At 46.4% G+C, this 19491-nt stretch overlaps 1 protein-coding gene across 1 annotated transcript; it reads right to left on the bottom strand.

Moving 5' to 3' along the window:
• Positions 1–331: 331 nt before the first annotated feature.
• On the bottom strand, positions 332–9877 carry LOC130132847 (heat shock cognate 70 kDa protein-like). The gene is made up of 9 exons (XM_056301868.1): positions 9683–9877; positions 6419–6628; positions 6124–6329; positions 3430–3582; positions 2006–2561; positions 1651–1853; positions 1219–1417; positions 859–1091; positions 332–741 (listed from the first exon to the last, which is right to left on the bottom strand). Exons 2-9 carry the CDS (start codon positions 6621–6623, stop codon positions 556–558), a joined length of 1941 nt encoding a protein of 646 aa, XP_056157843.1. The 5' UTR covers positions 6624–6628; positions 9683–9877; the 3' UTR covers positions 332–555.
• Positions 9878–19491: the final 9614 nt, after the last annotated feature.

Below are 19491 nucleotides of genomic sequence, written 5' to 3'. Positions count from 1 at the left end.
CTCCTGGGTGTTTGACCAACACACCTTGGCGACGGCTGTCTTACCTGAACCACTTACGTCTCACCTACACTTTCCATAGTATCAATCAGCCCCAGCAGCTTCTTTTGGTAGAGTTTGTTTAGGCTTTGTCAATTTTCGTAGAAAAGGTTTAACTAAACTCAGAATTGGAGCTCGGCACAGCAAACTCTTGAAAATGAATCGTATGTTAGAAAAAGAGTTGAGTCTGTGACACTATTTTGGGACATACAAGGAGTTGTAAGGGTGACATGCACTCAAGTCCTCACCTTTCCCAGAAAAAAAGAAGAATGTCAAGCTGGTAACGTGGACGAAGTAAAACGAACTCGAAGAGATTTATTGGGGTTTGAATGATTAATCACATTAACTGGTAAAACGAAACACCATACAGAGTGAAACACACAACGAGAAAAGACAGTCCTATGGTATGTTATGTCCAAGAAACAATGGCAAAGAATGTCGAACAGATCACGTGAAAAACTCAAGGTTGTATTGTTGTGAAATCATTAACTGGTTTAAGTGAACAGAGAGCCGGAATGTTTAGTCAACCTCCTCGATGGTGGGGCCGGAGGACTCTCCTCTACCTCCTGGGGCACCACCAGCCCCCGGGAAGCCTGGCATGCCCTCCGGCATGCCACCAGCACCCTGGTACAGCTTGGTAATGATCGGGTTACACACCTTCTCCAATTCCTTCTGCTGGTGCTCAAACTCATCCTTCTCTGCAAACTACAAAAAAAGAAAAAAAAATACAAATCAGGAACTGCCACACCGATTATCATTTCAATAGTTCTTTGATAAAAAGGTAACCGTGACACTTGTCCATTGCCTTACTGCGGGTTATACCTGGTTTTTATCCAGCCAGCTAACGACCTCATTACACTTGTCCAGGATCTTCCGTTTATCCTCATCACTAATCTTGCCCTTCAGCTTCTCATCCTCCACTGTGGACTTCATATTGAAGGCATAAGACTCCAGCCCGTTCTTGGCAGACACCTTTTCTCTCTGTACATCGTCCTCCGCCTTGTATCTCTCAGCTTCCTGGACCATGCGCTCAATGTCCTCCTTGCTCAAACGACCTGATTTGTGGCAGAGAGGAGAAAAAAACCCCAAAACCGAGCCCTTAGAAAGCTGAGGGGAGATAAATAGGGCCACATTTCTCAACCAGTGGTTTTCAGCTATGGCATTTCAGTTCTTCAAGATTACCTTTGTCATTAGTGATTGTTATCTTGTTCTCTTTGCCAGTGCTCTTGTCGACAGCAGACACATTCATGATTCCATTAGCATCAATGTCAAAGGTCACCTCGATCTGAGGAACACCTCGGGGGGCAGGGGGGATTCCGGTAAGCTCAAACTTTCCCAGGAGGTTGTTGTCTTTGGTCATAGCTCTTTCACCTTCAAACACCTGCAGCAAAAATGTAAGGTCTTCTCAATGATGGTACATTTTAAAATGAACTTTGATCTAAAATAGTAATCCTATTAAACTAAGTAAACTATAAAAGATTAACAAGTTACTCCAGCATTAATTTACCTGTTGAAGTCATAAAATAATTTTTTCCCAAGATGCCTTTTCCATCTACTTCCTGCGTGTGACTACAACAAATTCCCTGGCAGAGGGAAAGAAGACAGAAGTTGTACCTGAATGAGTACACCAGGCTGGTTGTCTGAATAAGTGGTGAAGGTTTGGGTCTGCTTGGTGGGGATGGTGGTGTTCCTCTTGATCAGGACAGTCATGACTCCTCCAGCAGTTTCAATGCCCAAGGACAAGGGCGTGACATCCAACAGTAGCAGATCCTGCACGTTCTCAGACTTGTCACCTGACAAGATGGCTGCCTGAACAGCTATGAAACAACAAAAAAAACCAAGAGGATTGGCCTCTCCCTTTAGTCGCCTCATAAGTAAATCTCATTACAAGGTAATCTCTTGGGCAGGATTTTTAATTAGTCAAATACAGTGAAGTTTATGGTATGGTAAGATCATTCAGAGACCATACCTGCACCGTAGGCTACAGCTTCATCAGGGTTAATGCTCTTGTTAAGCTCTTTCCCATTGAAGAAGTCCTGCAGCAGCTTCTGAATCTTTGGGATTCGTGTGGAGCCTCCCACCAGGACGATGTCGTGGATCTGACCCTTGTCCAACTTTGCATCACGGAGAGACTTCTCCACAGGGTCCAGAGTTCCACGAAACAGGTCTGCATTCAGCTCTTCAAAGCGGGCCCTTGTAATAGAGGTGTAGAAATCAACGCCTTCATACAGGGAGTCAATCTCAATGCTGGCCTGGGTGCTGGAGGACAAGGTGCGCTTGGCCCTCTCGCAAGCTGTGCGCAGACGACGGACGGCCCGCTTGTTGTCGTTGATGTCCTTCTTGTACTTGCGCTTGAACTCTGTAATGAAGTGGTTGACCATGCGGTTGTCAAAGTCCTCTCCTCCCAAGTGGGTATCTCCCGCTGTGGACTTCACCTCGAAGATTCCATCTTCAATCGTGAGGATGGAGACATCGAACGTACCCCCACCCAGATCAAAGATGAGAACATTTCTTTCAGAACCGACCTGTAATAGAGATGGGTTTGTGTGTGGGGAGGGGAACATCAGTACAACAATTATCCATTTGACATACTTAAGTTTGATAATTAAGCATTTGGAAATTTCTTTATTAAGACTCAAAAATACATGTCATATTTCCTTCATGCTATCAAATATACTGCAAATCGTTTATACTTTCAAAATACATCAAAAACTTTAGACTAGGTCTGCCTGATATTATAAATTGTGCGATGATGAATAAAAGAATGATGAAGGAAAATGTTATCTCATCAGTCCTTTACATAACCGTTGGAAGCAAAGTCTGTTGTGGAGTAGCACTTGATCACAAGAGGTGCACCGCAATGTAATCCTAAACTGAGACCGTCAAAGCTCCTGACAAGAGTCGACAGCACACAGCCTGCATGTTAGCCAAATGTGTATCCCACGACCTGTCATCTGGTCCACGCGGTGTCAAGGCTGGATGGATGGATGAATGAATGAAACAACGAATGAGTGCACGCAAAGGCTCATCATCACAGCATACCAAACCATTAAAGACCAATAGCTCTTTGTTGCCTATGAGAGAAGCACGGCCTCATTGAGAAAGAAAGCTGTGTATACAGAGTCCCGGAAAATTCTAATTGTGAATTTTGACAGATATTGCGACTGTGAAATGACTGGTAATACTGAAAAATTATTATATGGGAATCATTTTGCCAAATTAAGTTTATTTTGTACTTAATATACTTTTTCAGTGCTTTAAAAGTGTCGAAAAGAATTTTGATTTGAAGGCTTTCTTCTGGCCCAGTTAACATTGAGCCTTTCTGGGGTCATTATGTCTTTTGATAAATAATAGCAAACGGTAAATTGTGTTGAGTACTACATTTGTTCTCACCTTTTTGTCCAGGCCATATGCAATGGCAGCTGCTGTTGGCTCATTGATGATCCGGAGGACATTAAGCCCAGAGATGGTCCCTGCGTCTTTAGTGGCCTGACGCTGAGAGTCATTGAAGTAGGCTGGCACAGTCACAACAGCATTGGTGACAGACTGCAAAGAGGAAAGAGTCACAATTTAGACTTAGACTACTTCTACTGTCATTGCCTCATACGCATGTCTCATACATACAAGGGAACGAAATTATGTTTCACAAGGACCACAGTGTCGCATAAAAACAAATAACACACAATAAATATTAAAAACAAAAAGTGCATTAAAAGCAAAAATTACTTCACAGACTTCAACAGAACAAGCACACCTGACACGGACAGTGAGAAAGACGGTCAAAAAGTCATTTTGTGGAAGGTATAAGTGTTCAGGCTGTTGAGGAACCTCACAGCCTGAGGAATGAAACTATTGCATAGTCTGGTAGAGGCAGCACAGATGCTCCGGTATCTCCTGCCAGAGGGTAGGAGGGTGAAGTGGATGTGGGAAGGGTGGGTGGGGTCCTTCACGATGCTAAGAGCCTTTCGGGTGCACCGTGCATCATAGATGGCCTGGATGGATGGGAGAGCAGTTCCTATGATCTTTCCAGCTGTCTTCACTATCCGCTGTAGGGATTTGCAGTCAGAGGCCTTGCAGTTCCCATGCCAGACAGTGATACAGCTGGCCAGAATGCTCTCTATGGTGCCTCTGTAGAATGTGATGAGGATGGGTGGGGGGAGACCCGCCTTTTTCAGACATCGCAGGAGGTGAAGACGCTGCTGGCTCTTCATGGAGAGTGCAGTGACATGTGAGGACCAGGAGAGGTCCTCCGTGATGTGAGCTCCCAGGAACTTAACACTGCTGACTCTCTCTACGTCCATACCATTGATGGTCAGAAGAGTATGGTAGGTGTTGGTCTTTCTAAAGTGAATAATGACCTCCTTAGTTTTTCTTATGTTTAGGAAGAGTTTGTTGTTTTTGCATCTCGTCACCAGTTGATCCACCTCCGCTCTGTATGATGATTCATCGTTGCTGATGAGACCTACCACTGTGGTATCATCAGCACATTTTATAATGAGGTTGGGAGGTGGATGATGCTGTGCAGTCATGAGTCAGCAGGGTGAACAAAAGCAGATTGAGCACACAGCCCTGTGGAGCACCGGTGCTCAGTGTGATGGTCCTGGAGATCTCACTAATTTGCACTGACTGTGGCCTCCCCCCGAGGAAGTCCAGCAACCAGTTGCAGAGGGAGGTGTTCAAGGCCCAGCTGGCTCAGCTTTTTGATCAGCTGTTGTGGTATGATTGTGTTAAAAGCTGTTCTTTCTCTCCAGGTAGGACAGGGCTGGATGAAGAGCAGAGGTTATGGCATCTTCTGTGGAATGGTTAGCACAGTATGCAAACTGGAGAGGGTCCAGAGTGGAGGGGAGGCTGGACTTGATGTGCTTCATGACCAGCCTCTCAACGCATTTCATGATGATGGGAGTCATCATTCCAAATTTTAAACCCTTAAAATTTGGAATTACTGTCATTTTGGGTGGTAGATCTGGTATACTGCTTTTCCCGGTGACTGAAATCACCAGTGAGGGTACCTGATGTACCAACATGTGCGAACCCTTGTTCTACATGATACTGTTTGAAATACTCAGCGTTTATACTATCACACCCATGTGTGATTTGAATTTTTGTGTTTTTGTGACTTGCCCCATACACCTCCCCCCTGGTCTTTTGTTTTTTGTGATCTTTCAAAATAGTGACAGCAGTATACTCAAACAAGGAACAGAACAACTCTCCAATGGGAAACTAAAAAATAACTGAGCATTGTCCAATATTTGATGTAGATAGTCTTTTTATTTTGGTCATATATAATTAAACAGGGAGGTGATTTATTTGAACTTAGTTGAACCACAAATAAAGCAATATTCTTGGGAGTGGCTGGCAAGTGAAATGTCCAAAGTTTAATTTACATTTGCATACCATTCTAAAAGACAAATCCCCAAAAATTTGTTTGACCATTTGTTTTGAAGCATGAGTAAGCACTCATTTTTAGCCTGTCTCTCCACCTACTCACATTTTAGAAAAAGGATAAAGGGGTGTAAATGTATGATGACAGTGATGGTGGTGTTCATATATAAAAGAGTATAAAGGGGTGTAAATGTAGAGGACAGTGATGGTGGTGTCCATGTATAAAGGATATGAAGGGATGTAAATGTAGAGGACAGTGATGGAGGTGTGGGTTGGACTGAAGGTGGCAGTGATGTAGCAGAACATCTCACCAGTCAACCCAGATAGTTTAGTTGGCCAACGCTGGTGTGTCACCTTTCTATTCACCTCATATTTAATTGGTCTAAGGTGCTGGACCTTATGTGTCTCCTGCATCACATGGGTCTATGCACCTTTGACACCTCCATAAGACGTAGGAAATTCGGAGGTGGTTGAGGGTCATTTGAGTTTTCCCCAGAATGCAAGAGCATAGACTTTCTCCCTCCAGAGCAGATGCGTGATGAGTCTTGTTTTTTGTTGAGCCATCAGTTCATTGGTTCTACCATCACAGACACATACCAACAGGTTTTTAGCTCAAAAAATGTAAAAGGAAAAAAAACAAACCTTTAAGAATCACCTAATAACCTCTGCATTATCTATACCCTGTAAGTGCTACTGCTTGTTTACCTTGCCAAGGTAGGCCTCAGAAATCTCCTTCATCTTGACCAGCACCATGGAGGAAATCTCCTCTGGGTAGAAGGTCTTGGTCTCTCCTTTGTATTCCACTTGTACTTTGGGGCGAGATGAGTCACTGATGACAGTGAATGGCCAGTGCTTCATGTCTGCCTGCACAACGGCATCATCGAACCGTCGGCCAATCAGACGTTTTGCATCTAGGGGTATAATAATAAATTAAAAAAAAGTTATCAAAAGCCAGCAGAAATTCCCTTTCATATTTCATTTGGATAGAAAATCTTCTTACCAAAAACTGTGTTGGTGGGATTCATGGCCACCTGATTCTTAGCGGCATCCCCAATCAGCCTCTCAGTGTCTGTAAATGCAACATAGCTGGGTGTGGTTCTGTTACCCTGGTCATTGGCAATGATCTCCACCTTTCCATGCTGAAAGACCCCTACACAGGAGTAGGTGGTACCCAGGTCGATGCCAACAGCTGGTCCCTTTGACATGATTGCTGGAATAATAGGAGAAAACACTTCAGTATTTTAATTGTTACATTAGCATTTTAACTTTTCAATAGCACTGAAATCGACTGCCACATGGCAGATAAATTGGGGCGCAAATGACAGGAGTGACCTTTACACAACACTACACCAGGCTACCAAGATATTGTAGGATATTTGACCAGCACACAAGTTGGGCCAAATTGTCTCATTGAGAGTCCACAGCAGCTGTTTACAAGCTTCCCACTTCTGACAGCTTAAGACTGTGTGTTATGGCAACAACAGTACCAACAACAGTACTATAATAGGCAGTGTTGCTACAGCAGCAGATTATTATGCCAGTCTACTAAACATGATGCAGAACATTTGGGAATTGACAGAACAAAGTATTTAAGAAGTTATATTTAGACAGGGATGGTCACAAATACATCAAAATGTATTCTGATACAAAAAAAAACAAAAACAAATATATCAAAATACTGCTGTCGAAAAAACCCCCAAAATAAAATACTGCATTTTGAAATTACAAAATATATTTCCTCAGCATCAGATTTAATTACATACATATACTGGGCCAGTTATGCATCGAGCATAACTGCTTAAACTCTGCTCTTCTCTCTTTCCACTACCTTTGTCTTCGCTCATCTTTTAACCGTGTTAGATTTGAGAGAAAACATGTTCAAATGGCACCAATCCATGAATGTAAAATCAAAGTGTGGTAGTGGGGTGTGGCTTAGCCTTGGGCTGCAAGCTGAGACACATTGTGGGTTGTGGAAGAGCCGACATGTGACAGCGAGACTGATCAGCCTCAAGTGTGCCAACTAACAAACTGCTTTTTATGGGACACCTGGGTGTTGTGGCAGTCTATTCTGTTGTCTACCAATACGGGCATCGCCGGTTCAAATCCCCGTGTTGCTGCCGGCTTGGTCAGGCTTCCCTACAGACAACTGGCCGTGTCTGCGGGTGGGAAGCCGGATGTGGGTATGTGTCCTGGTCGCTGCACTAGTGCCTCCTCTGGTTGGTCAGGGCACCTGTTCAGGAGGGGGACGGAACTGGGGGGGAATAGCGTGATCCTCCCACGTGCTACGTCCCCCCTGGTGAAACTCCTCACTGCCAGGTGAAAAGAAGTGGCTGGCAACTCCACATGTATCGGAGGAGGCATGTGGTAGTCTGCAGCGCTTCCCAGACTGGCAGAGGGGGTGGAGCAGCGACCGGGACTGCTCGGAAGAGCGGGGGTAATGGGCCAAGTACAATTGGGGAGAAAAAGGGAAGAATCAAAACAACTGCAGTGGCGCTGGGCTCTGGCCTCATTGTTTGGGGTGTGGCACCAATTTATCTTTCCTGAGTCAATTAGACCCACTGGGGACGGCAGGACCACACCCCACTCTGCCACACAAACTTTTGAGTCACTTTTCCATATGGAATATAATGCCAATAAGCCAAATAATGAAGATAAAAAGAAAATGAATGCACAAGAATGCAAGCTAAATTTCATTGCAGTAGCTGATTTGAGTTTTTAACTTACAGGGCAGTGACCAATGTGGTCTTTTAGTTGGCTGACACAGCTAATACAAACAACTAAGTTGTATTTCAAATATGTTCAGCAGCAGACACTGCCCGTCCTTGTTTCTAGATTAAATGCACAACCAACTGTGTCGAGCACAATCTGTGCCGCTTCATTAGCTCAGCGGCTTTGACATTACTGCAAACAGCGGCTGAAGCAACACAGCCCTTCCCATGGGGGTTTCTCAAAGAATAGACCTCGTCTGTATGCGTGAACTCACGAAAGACCCAAGTACTGTCCCGAACCCCGAACTGACATTTCACCAAGAACGCTTCAAATGCCTGGATGCGTTCTTGACCCACCCACTTCGATTGAGGAGGCATCCGGTTGGCAACTTGGCAGACTTGAGATACACAAAAGATCCCAGCGTTCATATCCACTTTAATTAACATCAAATGACAGGAAGGCGAAGCTCACGAGCCAGCTTCTCGCCATATCTGTTATTACAGCAGTCATTCCTTTACCACACAAGGAAATCCCTGGCAAGAAATCACCAGCGCAGAGTTCAACTATTCGCCTTTTTGGGAAAAGGAATGCCAGTTTGTAACGACACACGTTTGCCCCGGCCCACACAGAAGTAACACTGAACTTAAATCCAGGAACATCTGGGGGGGGGGGACATGGTTAGTAACTGCCCTGCACTCTTTACTGCTGTTTTATTACCAGCACATGTAAATTTGCACAAGAATATGAATCAGCTATGAGTTTTTACATGGCACTGCTCTGTGTGATCTATGACGTTGACGTTATAATCGTTATTTTTGTGTGTCATGTGCATCTGACACCTATTGCATGTGTGTCCGTCCTGGAATAGGGATCCCTCCTCTGCTGCCCTTCCTAATATAATGTAAGGGTTCTCCCACATTCCCCTTTTCCCTGATTCGGCTCTATGGTCCAGGGTGAGAGGGAGCCGTGCACGGTGCACTGCGCTGACTGTGAAGCCCTCCGGTACCACCTTGCGATTTTGGGTTGAACAAATAAGCTCGACCAGTATCCGATGCCCCGGCTGCGCCCCAGGGGGGCGGGGCGGGTATTGCGCAACACCCGCGCGTAAGCGTCATGCGCTGGGTTTAGAGTCGCGCTCAGCGTTTGGGTTGATTGAGAAGTTGCTAGAAGGTTCGCTTGGCCCCGCTGTTGGCACCGTTCAACGACGCGCCGCGCGTCCCCCGCAACGACCGGGCCCCTCCGGCTGACACCGCCCGAACTTTGTCGCCGAGGGCCAAACCCACCCCCCCCTTAATGGCGCAACTTGCCACCCGTATCAGATCCTGAACCCGGACGTTTTCAGCCGGGTAAAGTTGAGGCTGAAGTAGCCTTGTTTACGGACGCAGGGGGCGGCGTCCCTTGCCCCGGGGGGGGGGGGGTGGGACGCGCCCACTTGCGGACGCTCGACTGGGACGCTTATGTTTTTCCACGAGCCGTACCGGACTCGGTTCGACATGAACCGCGAGTCGTCGCTTCGGTTCCGTCGACGGTTTGATGGCGACGAACCGGGACGTACCTTCCGTGTCGGACTCCGGCGGTCCACAGCCTGTGAAGTGACGTCGAGACTCCGCTGACCCCCCGCTCGGACTCCGCTGACCCCGCTCGGAACCAGGCTCGCCGTCTGGGCGCAGCGGTGGCGCAGCTTGCTTATAAACGAGTCCGCGGAGAACCTTCTTGAACCGACCGGAGGCGCCGCAGCCAATGAGACGCCGCGCAATTCCGCGTCCTCGGACCGAGCGTCCAATTAAAAAAGACGCAACGCGCGACCCGTCGTCGTCGTTAGTTTTGCCGGCGCGCGGGCGCGCGGGCGCGGGCGCGTGGCAGATGAGTTCAACCCGTTGGGTAATGGAGTGGGGTTTACGCCCGGTTCTGCGCGCGCCGGCGTTCTGGAATTCATGACGCGAATTAGGATGTTTTGTTCATCGGATTCTTATTCGTTCCTTTCTAGTTCCTATTTCCTCGCTCCGGCTTTATAGAAGAAGATACTTCACTTGTCACTATATGATGAAATTCATCCTCCGCATGTCAGCCTTCCTGTGGTGTAGGAGCAGCGGGCAGCCGCCGGGCAGCGCCCGGGGACCGACTCCTGCTCTCCTTTCCCATTGCCTTGGTCGGGGGGCCACGGACAGGACTATGATCCCTGACGCGCACGTCTTTCTGGTGGTGGGAGGGAACCGCAGCGCACACGGGAAGAGAGTGTGGCACAACCGGACCTCAGCATCACAGACAGGATGACGAGGACTGCCACTTCAAGCGTCGGTGGTTATAGGCAGAGTGATCCGAGTGCGCATCACACAAGCGAATATGAGCTATGAGTGACTTTGTGGTGACCCACATCTATATAACTTCTCCATTAAAAATGTGTCACACAGTAGCTAGTAGATGTTCTGAGTCGATAATTATGAGGATGACTAGAAGAACCCCGCTACAATGTAGCGGTTAGGTTATCCACCTGTCTAAATCTCCCCCCCCTCTTCATCCTGCCAGCTAACCGCCTTCCCCCTGCCCCTAAACCCCCCCCCCACTCCAACTCCCCCGTCCCCCCAAATGCTCGGAATCATCTGAAATGCCGAGAAAAGTGGTTTTTAGCCATTTTTAGAAAATGCGTATTTTGCATAATTATGCATAATTATTTCAATGTTCTGCTATTTTTCTGGTCCTCTCTGGAACAATACCTACCACCTCCAAAAAAAAAATGAGGATCGTAAGTGCATTTTTGCAAAAATGCATATATTTTGCATAATGCCAAAACATTTCTACGTCCCAGAAATTTTTGTTATATAGGTGAAAAAAATCAATGATGCTCAGAATCATCTGAAATGCCGGGAAAAGTGTTTTTTTAGCCATTTTTAGAAAAATGCATATTTATGCATATTTATGCATAATTATGCATAATTTTAATTTTCTGGGATTTTTCCCCTTACTCTCTGAGACAATACCTACCACCTCCAAAAAGAATTAGGATCATAAGTGCTTTAGTTTTCGGTCCCGCTATCTACACTAACTAACACACACACACACACACATTATGAAAATATGGGCGTTGATACTGGCATATTTAGCCTAAACATATATCTCAATCTGTAGGGACATGTTCGCAAATGCATACTCAGACTTGTGAGCATGCATCATTTTCCTCCAAGGTGACTTGGATATGGGCACTGGAATTCCAAAATATACTCCCAATTTTGTTTGAACTTGCGCCACAGTCCGAATATACTTAAGCTCGAGATTGTAAATGAGTGAAGTGACTGAATGTTGGGGATTGAAAAATTGCATTTGGGACTGATTCATTTATATTTGCCTTTTTCCAGTTGTTCGAGCCACACGATACTCACTTGCGGGACGTACGTCATCCGTCATTATGACTGCTGAATTTTTAAGGAAAAGTTTTTTTTTTCAAACTGTACATAATTCAACTCTTTGTTGTAACGGAACCTGCCTGTGCTCACAATCAAACCCAAACATCTTTGCTTTTCCACCGTTACTTACTCGGAGGTGGCACCACAATTCTGGAAGTGGTGGGGCCAAGTGTAATATACGGTGTTAGCACTACCAACAAAAAAAAAATCCACCGATTGGGATTTTAACGTAACTGAATGCACAATACAGTAAAATTGTTACGCAAGTTAAACGTTGCTCGAGGTCCAGTTTGTCGATGGCAGTGAAAATGCTGGGTATCTGACCAGCTTCACCATAACTGGATTTCCCTGACCAGGCCCATTCTTCTGACTACTGTTGTTGTTCCCATTAATGACCAGCAGTGTTGGGCCAGCTACTTGGAAAGTGTAGTGAGCTGATAAGCTACCAGTTACTCTACATAGTGAAGCCCCCCCCCCCCGAGAAACGTAGCAAGCTGTGCTACAGCAACATGGCAAAAGTAGTTTACTGCAGCAAATCTCTTATTTCTTCATTGAACCAGCTTCATTCTAAGTCAGTGCTACGTCGCTGATCAATAAAACTGTCAGTCAAACAGAAAGACAGGCAAAACATGTTCAGTTCAATAATTTATTAAACAACAAAGCTGTGCGCTCTGCTCTCACTGCTGCTGCTGCAAAACAAAAACATGTGCTCCACATAATAACAAAAAACAGCTGTCGTGTGTGTGTGTGTTTGTGTGTGTGTGTGTGTGTGTATTCCCTTGCAGCAGACAAGTCGCAAGCATCAGCCCACAGATTGGTACATGATGTCACCGTCACAGCGAAGCGCTTCTTTCTGCTACGCGTACAGGTCCATGTATGGCGGTGTCGTCACTTACTCATGCCGAGCAGCTTTATTTCGGACCGCAGCAGGAAGCTCCGCTGCGGCCGAGCTTCAGGAACGTCTGGGGAAAGTGTGGCTTGTGTGGACGCCACCGCACCACTTGATCGACAAAAGAGCTTTGCTACTGGAAAAGCTATTTCAGAAAACAGCGACGCTGCCACCACGCTACTGAGAAATGCAGTTAAACTAGTTGCGCTGCTCCCACTCTTGGAACCCGGAGGCTAAATTACACTGCTGCTTGTAGTGGCACTCCTGCCCCAACACTGATGATCAGTACGGGGTCAGCAGGTCAGCAGTAGGTAGAAATTACACATTGCACCTAACTTCTACTTTCTGTGAAACATCCACCCATCCGTTATCCGAACCGCTTATCCTGCTCTCTGGCATGCTGGAGGCCTATCCCAGCAATCATTGGGCAGCAGGCGGGGAGACACCCTGGACAGGCCGCCAGGCCATCACACAAGGCCCACAAACACACAAACACACAAATTCATACCTACGGACAATTTTAGTATGGCTGATTCCCCCGACCTACATGTCTTTGGACTGTGGGAGGAAACCGGAGCCCCCCGGGGAAACCCACACAGACACGGGGAGAACAAGCAAACTCCACACATAGGACAAACCGGGACGACCCCGCAAGGTTGGACTACCCCATTGCTCAACCCCAGGGCCTTCTCGCCGTGAGGCGACCGCGCTAACCACGGCACCACCGTGCCGCCCACTTTCTGTAAGTAGGGCACTCCAGACGTCCCTCTCCCCAGCAACGCCCTCCAGCTCCTCCTGGGGGATCCCAAGGCGTTCCCAGGAAAGATTGGACATGTAGTCCCTCCAGCGAGTCCTGGGTCTACCCCGGGGTCTCCTTCCAGTCGGCCGTGCCCAGAAAACCTCCAAAGGGAGGCGCCCAGGAGGCATCCTAATCAGATGCCCGAATCACCTCAACTGGCTCCTTTCGACGCGAAGGAGTAGTGGCTCTACTCCGGATGTCCGAGATCCTCATCCTATCTCTAAGGCTGAGTCCAGACACCCTACAGAGGAAACTCATTTCAGCCGCTTGTATCCGCGATCTCACCCTTTCGGTCACTACCCAAAGCTCATGACCATAGGTGAGGGTTGGAACACAGGTTGACTGGTAAATTGAGAGCTTTGCCTTCCGGCTCAGCTCCATCTTCACCACAATGGTCCAGTACAACATCCGCATTACTACTGATGCTGCACCGGTCTGCCTGTCAATCTCCCGCTCCATCCTACCCTCACTCGTGAACAAGACCCCGAGATACTTGAACTCCTTCACTTGAAGCAACAACTCACCCCCAACCCGGAGGGAGCTAGCCACCATTTTCCGGGGGGGGGGGGGACCACGGCCTCAGACTTGAAGGTTCTGACCCTCATCCCGGCCATTTCACACTCAGCTGCAGACCGCCCCAGTGCATGCTGGACGTCGCGTGATGAAGCCAACAAAACCACACCATCTGTGAAGAGCAGAGATGTAATTCTGAGGTTGCCAAAACGGACACACTGCTCACCTTGGCTGCGCCTTGAGATCCTGTCCATGAATATCACAAACAGGATCGGAGAAAAGGGACAACCTTGGCGGAGTCCGACACCCACCGAAAACCCGTTTGACTTTGTGCCGAGAATGCGGACACAGCTCTCGCTTTGGTTACACAAGAACCAGATGGTGCTTGTGAAGTCCTCTCTCAAAATTTGGATCCGGTTCAGGCACTATTTTGGTCTGAAATCCTTTTCTATTAAGACCACTTTAGTGTTTTCCGCTCTTCTCGGATGGATAATGCTTTGTAACTTGGTCCAAACTAAGTATCGAAACTTTCAAAGATTTGCATAAAGGCAACACATTTGCATCCTTTTAAACAGCCTGTGGAAAGGTTTAAACTGAGTAACACTTTTGCAGATATCTACAGGTCCGCAGCTTTATTCGGGAATACATTCACTGCATTTCCCAATTTGCCTAATGACTCACCCTTAGATAGTTTCACGGCTCCACATCTGTCTTTGAAAGTCGTCATTTCAGTCATCTGTCTACTCTCAGATCCATCTTCTTCAGTTAGACTCACTGAACTCCATAAAGACTCTTTGGGGAAAATGATATAGGGAAAGAATTTAAAATGAACTTGGGGATGAGACTTTGAAACGGGTAGATAGCTCTTCCATTGGTGCAAAACGTGGCTTTATGCAGTGTAAGTTCATACACCGTACTTATTATTCCAAGGCTCAACCGTCTGAAATATATGATGATTTATGACCTGCCTGTGACAGATGTCATCCGACTCTGGCTAATCCCCCACACACGTTCTGGCTCTGCCCATCATTAGGTAACTATTGGGCAGAAATCTTTAACACTTTGTCAATCATAATCGATGTGAAGCTTGATCCTAATGTTTAGTGCAATATTTGGTGTGTCACCCCCCCCCCCTCGTCTCTCCTCTCTTCATCTAAAAATAATGTAATAGCTTTTATTACCATACTTGCAGAAAGGTTGACGCTGATGGAGTGGCAACCACGGATACCTCCGTATCATTTACGCCGGGTGCGAGATGTTCTTTACTTTCTAAAATTGAAAAAGATAAGGCCGTCCCTGCGTCGTTCCTCTAATAAATTCAAAAAGATTTGGGGCCCCTTTTTCCAGCATATCAAACGCACTTCCTTTAGCAGAAAGTCCAGACTGAGCTGTTCCTTATAACGCTGCAAAACAACAATGTGTGCAGTACTGGGGATTGTGTTGTGAAATTCACTAAATAGATAATACTGTGTGAACAAAATATATAAGGTATATTGTATACAATTGTTAGTATTTTTATGTGTATGTATGCACCTGTACACATGCTTACATGTGTGTACATTTGTGTGTGTGTGTGTGTGTGTATATATATATATATATATATATATATATATATATATATGATACAAATTTCTAATAAATGTCCAATCATCTGGCCTGGGAAGGCCTTGGGATCCCCCAGGAGGAGCTGGAGGCCGCTGCTGGGAGGGGTGTCCTGAGTGCCCTACTTAGCTTGCTGCCACCGCGACCCGACCGCGGAGAAGCGGCTGATGATGAATGAATGAATATATATACATAACTTTGTTTAAAGAAACACTCAACGCTAGGGAAAGTGCTCAACAAACAAGGAGCAAAATAATCCAGTGAGCCAAGTCAATTCTTTGAGACAGTACCAGCCTGTTTCCTGCCATAAGCAGTCGTCAGCTGTCTAAATAAAGCTACTCCAGGGGAGGACATACCATGTACTGCCTTGTCATGCACATCACGTGCACAATGTCCAGAAGGGAGAGGTGCAACGTTCAAAAATTCAAAACCACGTGATCGCTAACGGTCCAATGGGGAGGGGAGGGTGGTATTTGTCTATTGTCATGATTTATTTATAATTCCAAAATAGGTGCTTATATCTATGTCTGCAACTGCTGGCCAACTCATTCCTGGATACATTTTTTGTTGTTGTTGAACTTTTGGACAAGTGCTTTACCCCGGACCATCAACCGAGGAAGCTCTTCCATAGGAACACCATCAAAATTAGTTACAGCTGCACGCCTAACATTCAACAAATAAGATCGCCCCACAACACAAGAATCATGAACAAATCAACGACACCTTCATCAGAACCGGACACCCCCAACTGCAACTGCCACGTGAACGACTCGTGCCCCCTCGAGGGGAAATGCCAGACGAAGGGGAGTCATCTGCCAAGCGACGGTGACCAGAGAGGGCAACGGCAACAGAGACATACGTGGGTCTAACGGAGGGAGAATTCAAAAAGAGGCTTAGTGCACACACACGTGTAGCTTTTCAAACAACCATTTAAGGAATGGAACATCGTTAAGCCCTTATATTTGGTCATTGGCGCAGAGAAACATTAATTATTCAACCACCTGGAGAATCCTCTCAAAGAACAAAGCACATCCAACCAGCAGTAAAATGTGCAACCTGTGTCTGACTAAGCACCTATTTTGGAATTATAAATAAACCATGACAATAGACAAATACGCCCCCACTGGACCGTTAGCGATCAAGTGGTTTTGAATTTTTGAACGTTGCACCTTTCCCTTCCCCATTGGACAATGTGCACGTGATGTGCATGACGAGGCAGTAAATGGTATGTCCTTTCCTCAAGTAGGCTTATTTACATATATATGTATTTACATATATATAGATATGACAGCTGATGATTGCTTATGTCATGAAACAGACATATCTATATATACTTATATATACTTATATACACTGCTCAAAAAAATAAAGGGAACACCTAAAAACACAATATAGACCTCGATGAATGAAATATTTCAGCTGAAAATCTTTATTTATTAGACAGAGGAATGTGTTTAGAGCAAAATAACCTAAGAATGATCAATGGAAATCAAAATCATTAGCCCATTAAGGTCTGGATTCAGAATCATACTCAAAATCAAAGTGGAAAATGAGAACATAGGCTGATCCAACTTCTGTGGAAATTCTTCAAGACGATTCAAAATGAGGCTCAGTAGTGTGTGTGGCCTCCACGTGCCTGTATGCACTCCCTACAACGTCTGGGCATGCTCCTGATGAGACGACGGATGGTCTCCTGAGGGATCTCCTCCCAGACCTGGATCAGGGCATCGGTCAACTCCTGGACAGTCTGTGGTGCGACATCGCGTTGGCGGATGGTACGAGACATGATGTCCCAGAGGTGCTCGATTGGATTCAGGTCTGGGGAATGTGCAGGCCAGTCCATAGCATCAATGCCCTCGACATACAGGAACTGCTGACACACTCTGGCCACATGAGGACGAGCATTGTCATGCATGAGCAGGAACCCAGGGCCCACTGCACCAGCATATGGTCTGACAATGGGTCTGAGGATCTCATCCCGGTTCCTAATGGCAGTCATGGTACCTCTGGCTAGCACGTAGAGGTCTGTGCGGCCCTCCAAGGATATGCCTCCCCAGACCATCACTGACCCACCGCCAAACCGGTCATGCTGGAGGATGTTGCAGGCAGCAGAACGTTCTCCACAGCATCTCCAGACTCTCTCACGTCTGTCACATGTGTTCAGTGTGAACCTGCTCTCATCTGTGAAGAGCACAGGGCGCCAATGGCGAATCTGCCAACCAAGATGTTCTCTGGCAAAGGTCAATCGGGCTGCACGGTGTTGGGCTGTGAGCACAGACCCAAATTGTGGACGTCGGGCCCTCATACCATCCTCATGCATTCTGTTTCTCACTGTTTGAGCAGAAACCTGCACATTAGTGGCCTGTTGAAGGTCGTCTTGTAGGGCTCCGGCAGTGCTCCTCCTGTTCCTCCTTGCACAAAGGACCAGATAGCGGTCCTGCTGCGGGGTTGTTGTCCTTCTGCGGCCCCCTCCACGTCTCCTGGTGTACTGGCCTGTCTCCTGGTACCTCCTCCATGCTCTGGACACTGTGCTGGGAGACACATCAAATCTTCTTGCCACAGCACGCATTGATGTGCCATCCTGGATGAGCTGCACTACCTGAGCAACTTCTGTAGGTTGCAGATACCGCCTCATGCCACCTCTAGTGGTGAGGGCACTAGCAAAATGAAAAACTAACCAAAGATCGGCCAGAAAAGATGAGGACAGGCAAATGGTCTGTGGCCACCACCTGCAAATCCATTCCTGTTATAGGGGTTGTCTTGCAAATTGTCTAATTTCCACCTGGTGGAAATTAGACAATTTACCAACAGGTGAAATTGATTCACAAATCAGTGTTGCTTCCTAACTGGACAGGTTGATATCTCAAAAGTGTGATTGACTTGGAGCTACATTGCATTGCTTATGTGTTCCCTTTATTTTTTTGAGCAGTATATATATATATATATATATATATATATATATACACACACACACACACCTTTTTTCTCTTTTGTTTGGGGGTTATTGTATTATTACGTGTTGTTCAACGGGGAAGGGGGGTATGCAGTTGTATTGATGACATTTTTCCTTTTTATAGTGCTACAAAATTCACTTTGTATTTGAATTGAACCTTTTTTTCCCCAACATTTCTTACTAAATTTATAAAAATTGGCTTTTCAGGGGTTGAAAATGGAAAATAGTGGCAAATGGCAAAATGTGCCCCAAATAGTGTCAAAGTACCCTTTATGGACTGGAAACCAACATGGACGCTGAATTTGAAGACAGGCTGTGTGAAGAGGTCCAAATTTGTGGTGGGGAATGGTGCAGAGTTTGGGAAAAAGAAGAAAGTGTGTGTCGGCAGAAGTGGAAATATTTAAGATCGGTTTGTGAAGGCAAGGAAGATGCTGGAGGGAAGGAGCGGTGCAGCAGGCGGGAATGTTTCTGTACCCCCCCCCCCCCATTGTTTCCCTCTTGAGCTGGCTGCCCAGTTTCGTGAAACACCGCGATACATACTCCATCCAACTTTCTAGTAGGCAGTGCCACCGCCATGCTGCTCCTGGAAACAAAGACTCCTCCGCTCCCCCAAGGAGGTCCACTCCACCAACTCCACCACCACTACTACTGTCTCCAACACTGCTGCCCTCATCACATCCACCAGTCGGCACGACCTCTTCGCATCCACGAGTGTCCCGTTTCCCCCCACCACATTCCACAAAAGAAAAGCGCAGCCCGCACCCGTTGAGGATGCCACCCTCCACCGACTCCAGCAAACTGAAAAAGCCAAAGAAAATCAGAGGGAGGAACACCGCCTTGGTATGCTGATGGCTGACATGCTGGCCAAACCTCCGGCCCGTGAGCGCACGGAGGCCCGATATGAAATCCACCAGCTGCTTTTTCAGAAGCAGATGTGAGTACTTCAAAAGCACTTCAGCCAGTAACTTTTTTTTAGTTTGTTTTGGTTACTAGGATCGGTTTGTTGAATTTAATACTGTTTTTGTTATTACTTTCACAACTGTTCTGGAGGATAAAGTCTTCAAGAATTACTGTATTTTACATCTTCTCAGAGGTCTTCGATTAAAAACATTCATAAGTTAAAATTACCCTTTATGTCCAGGACTCCCTGCTCCCAAAAGACTTGGCCCTACACTCGCAGTCCTCAGCAAACCATGCAGCCGTCAGA

This window comes from Lampris incognitus, unplaced genomic scaffold, assembly GCF_029633865.1.
Source record: "Lampris incognitus isolate fLamInc1 unplaced genomic scaffold, fLamInc1.hap2 scaffold_187, whole genome shotgun sequence".
In the NCBI taxonomy this organism is placed as follows: Eukaryota; Metazoa; Chordata; class Actinopteri; order Lampriformes; family Lampridae; genus Lampris; species Lampris incognitus.
Note: the sequence above shows the minus strand (reverse complement) of the source record. Positions and strands in the feature narration are given on the sequence as shown.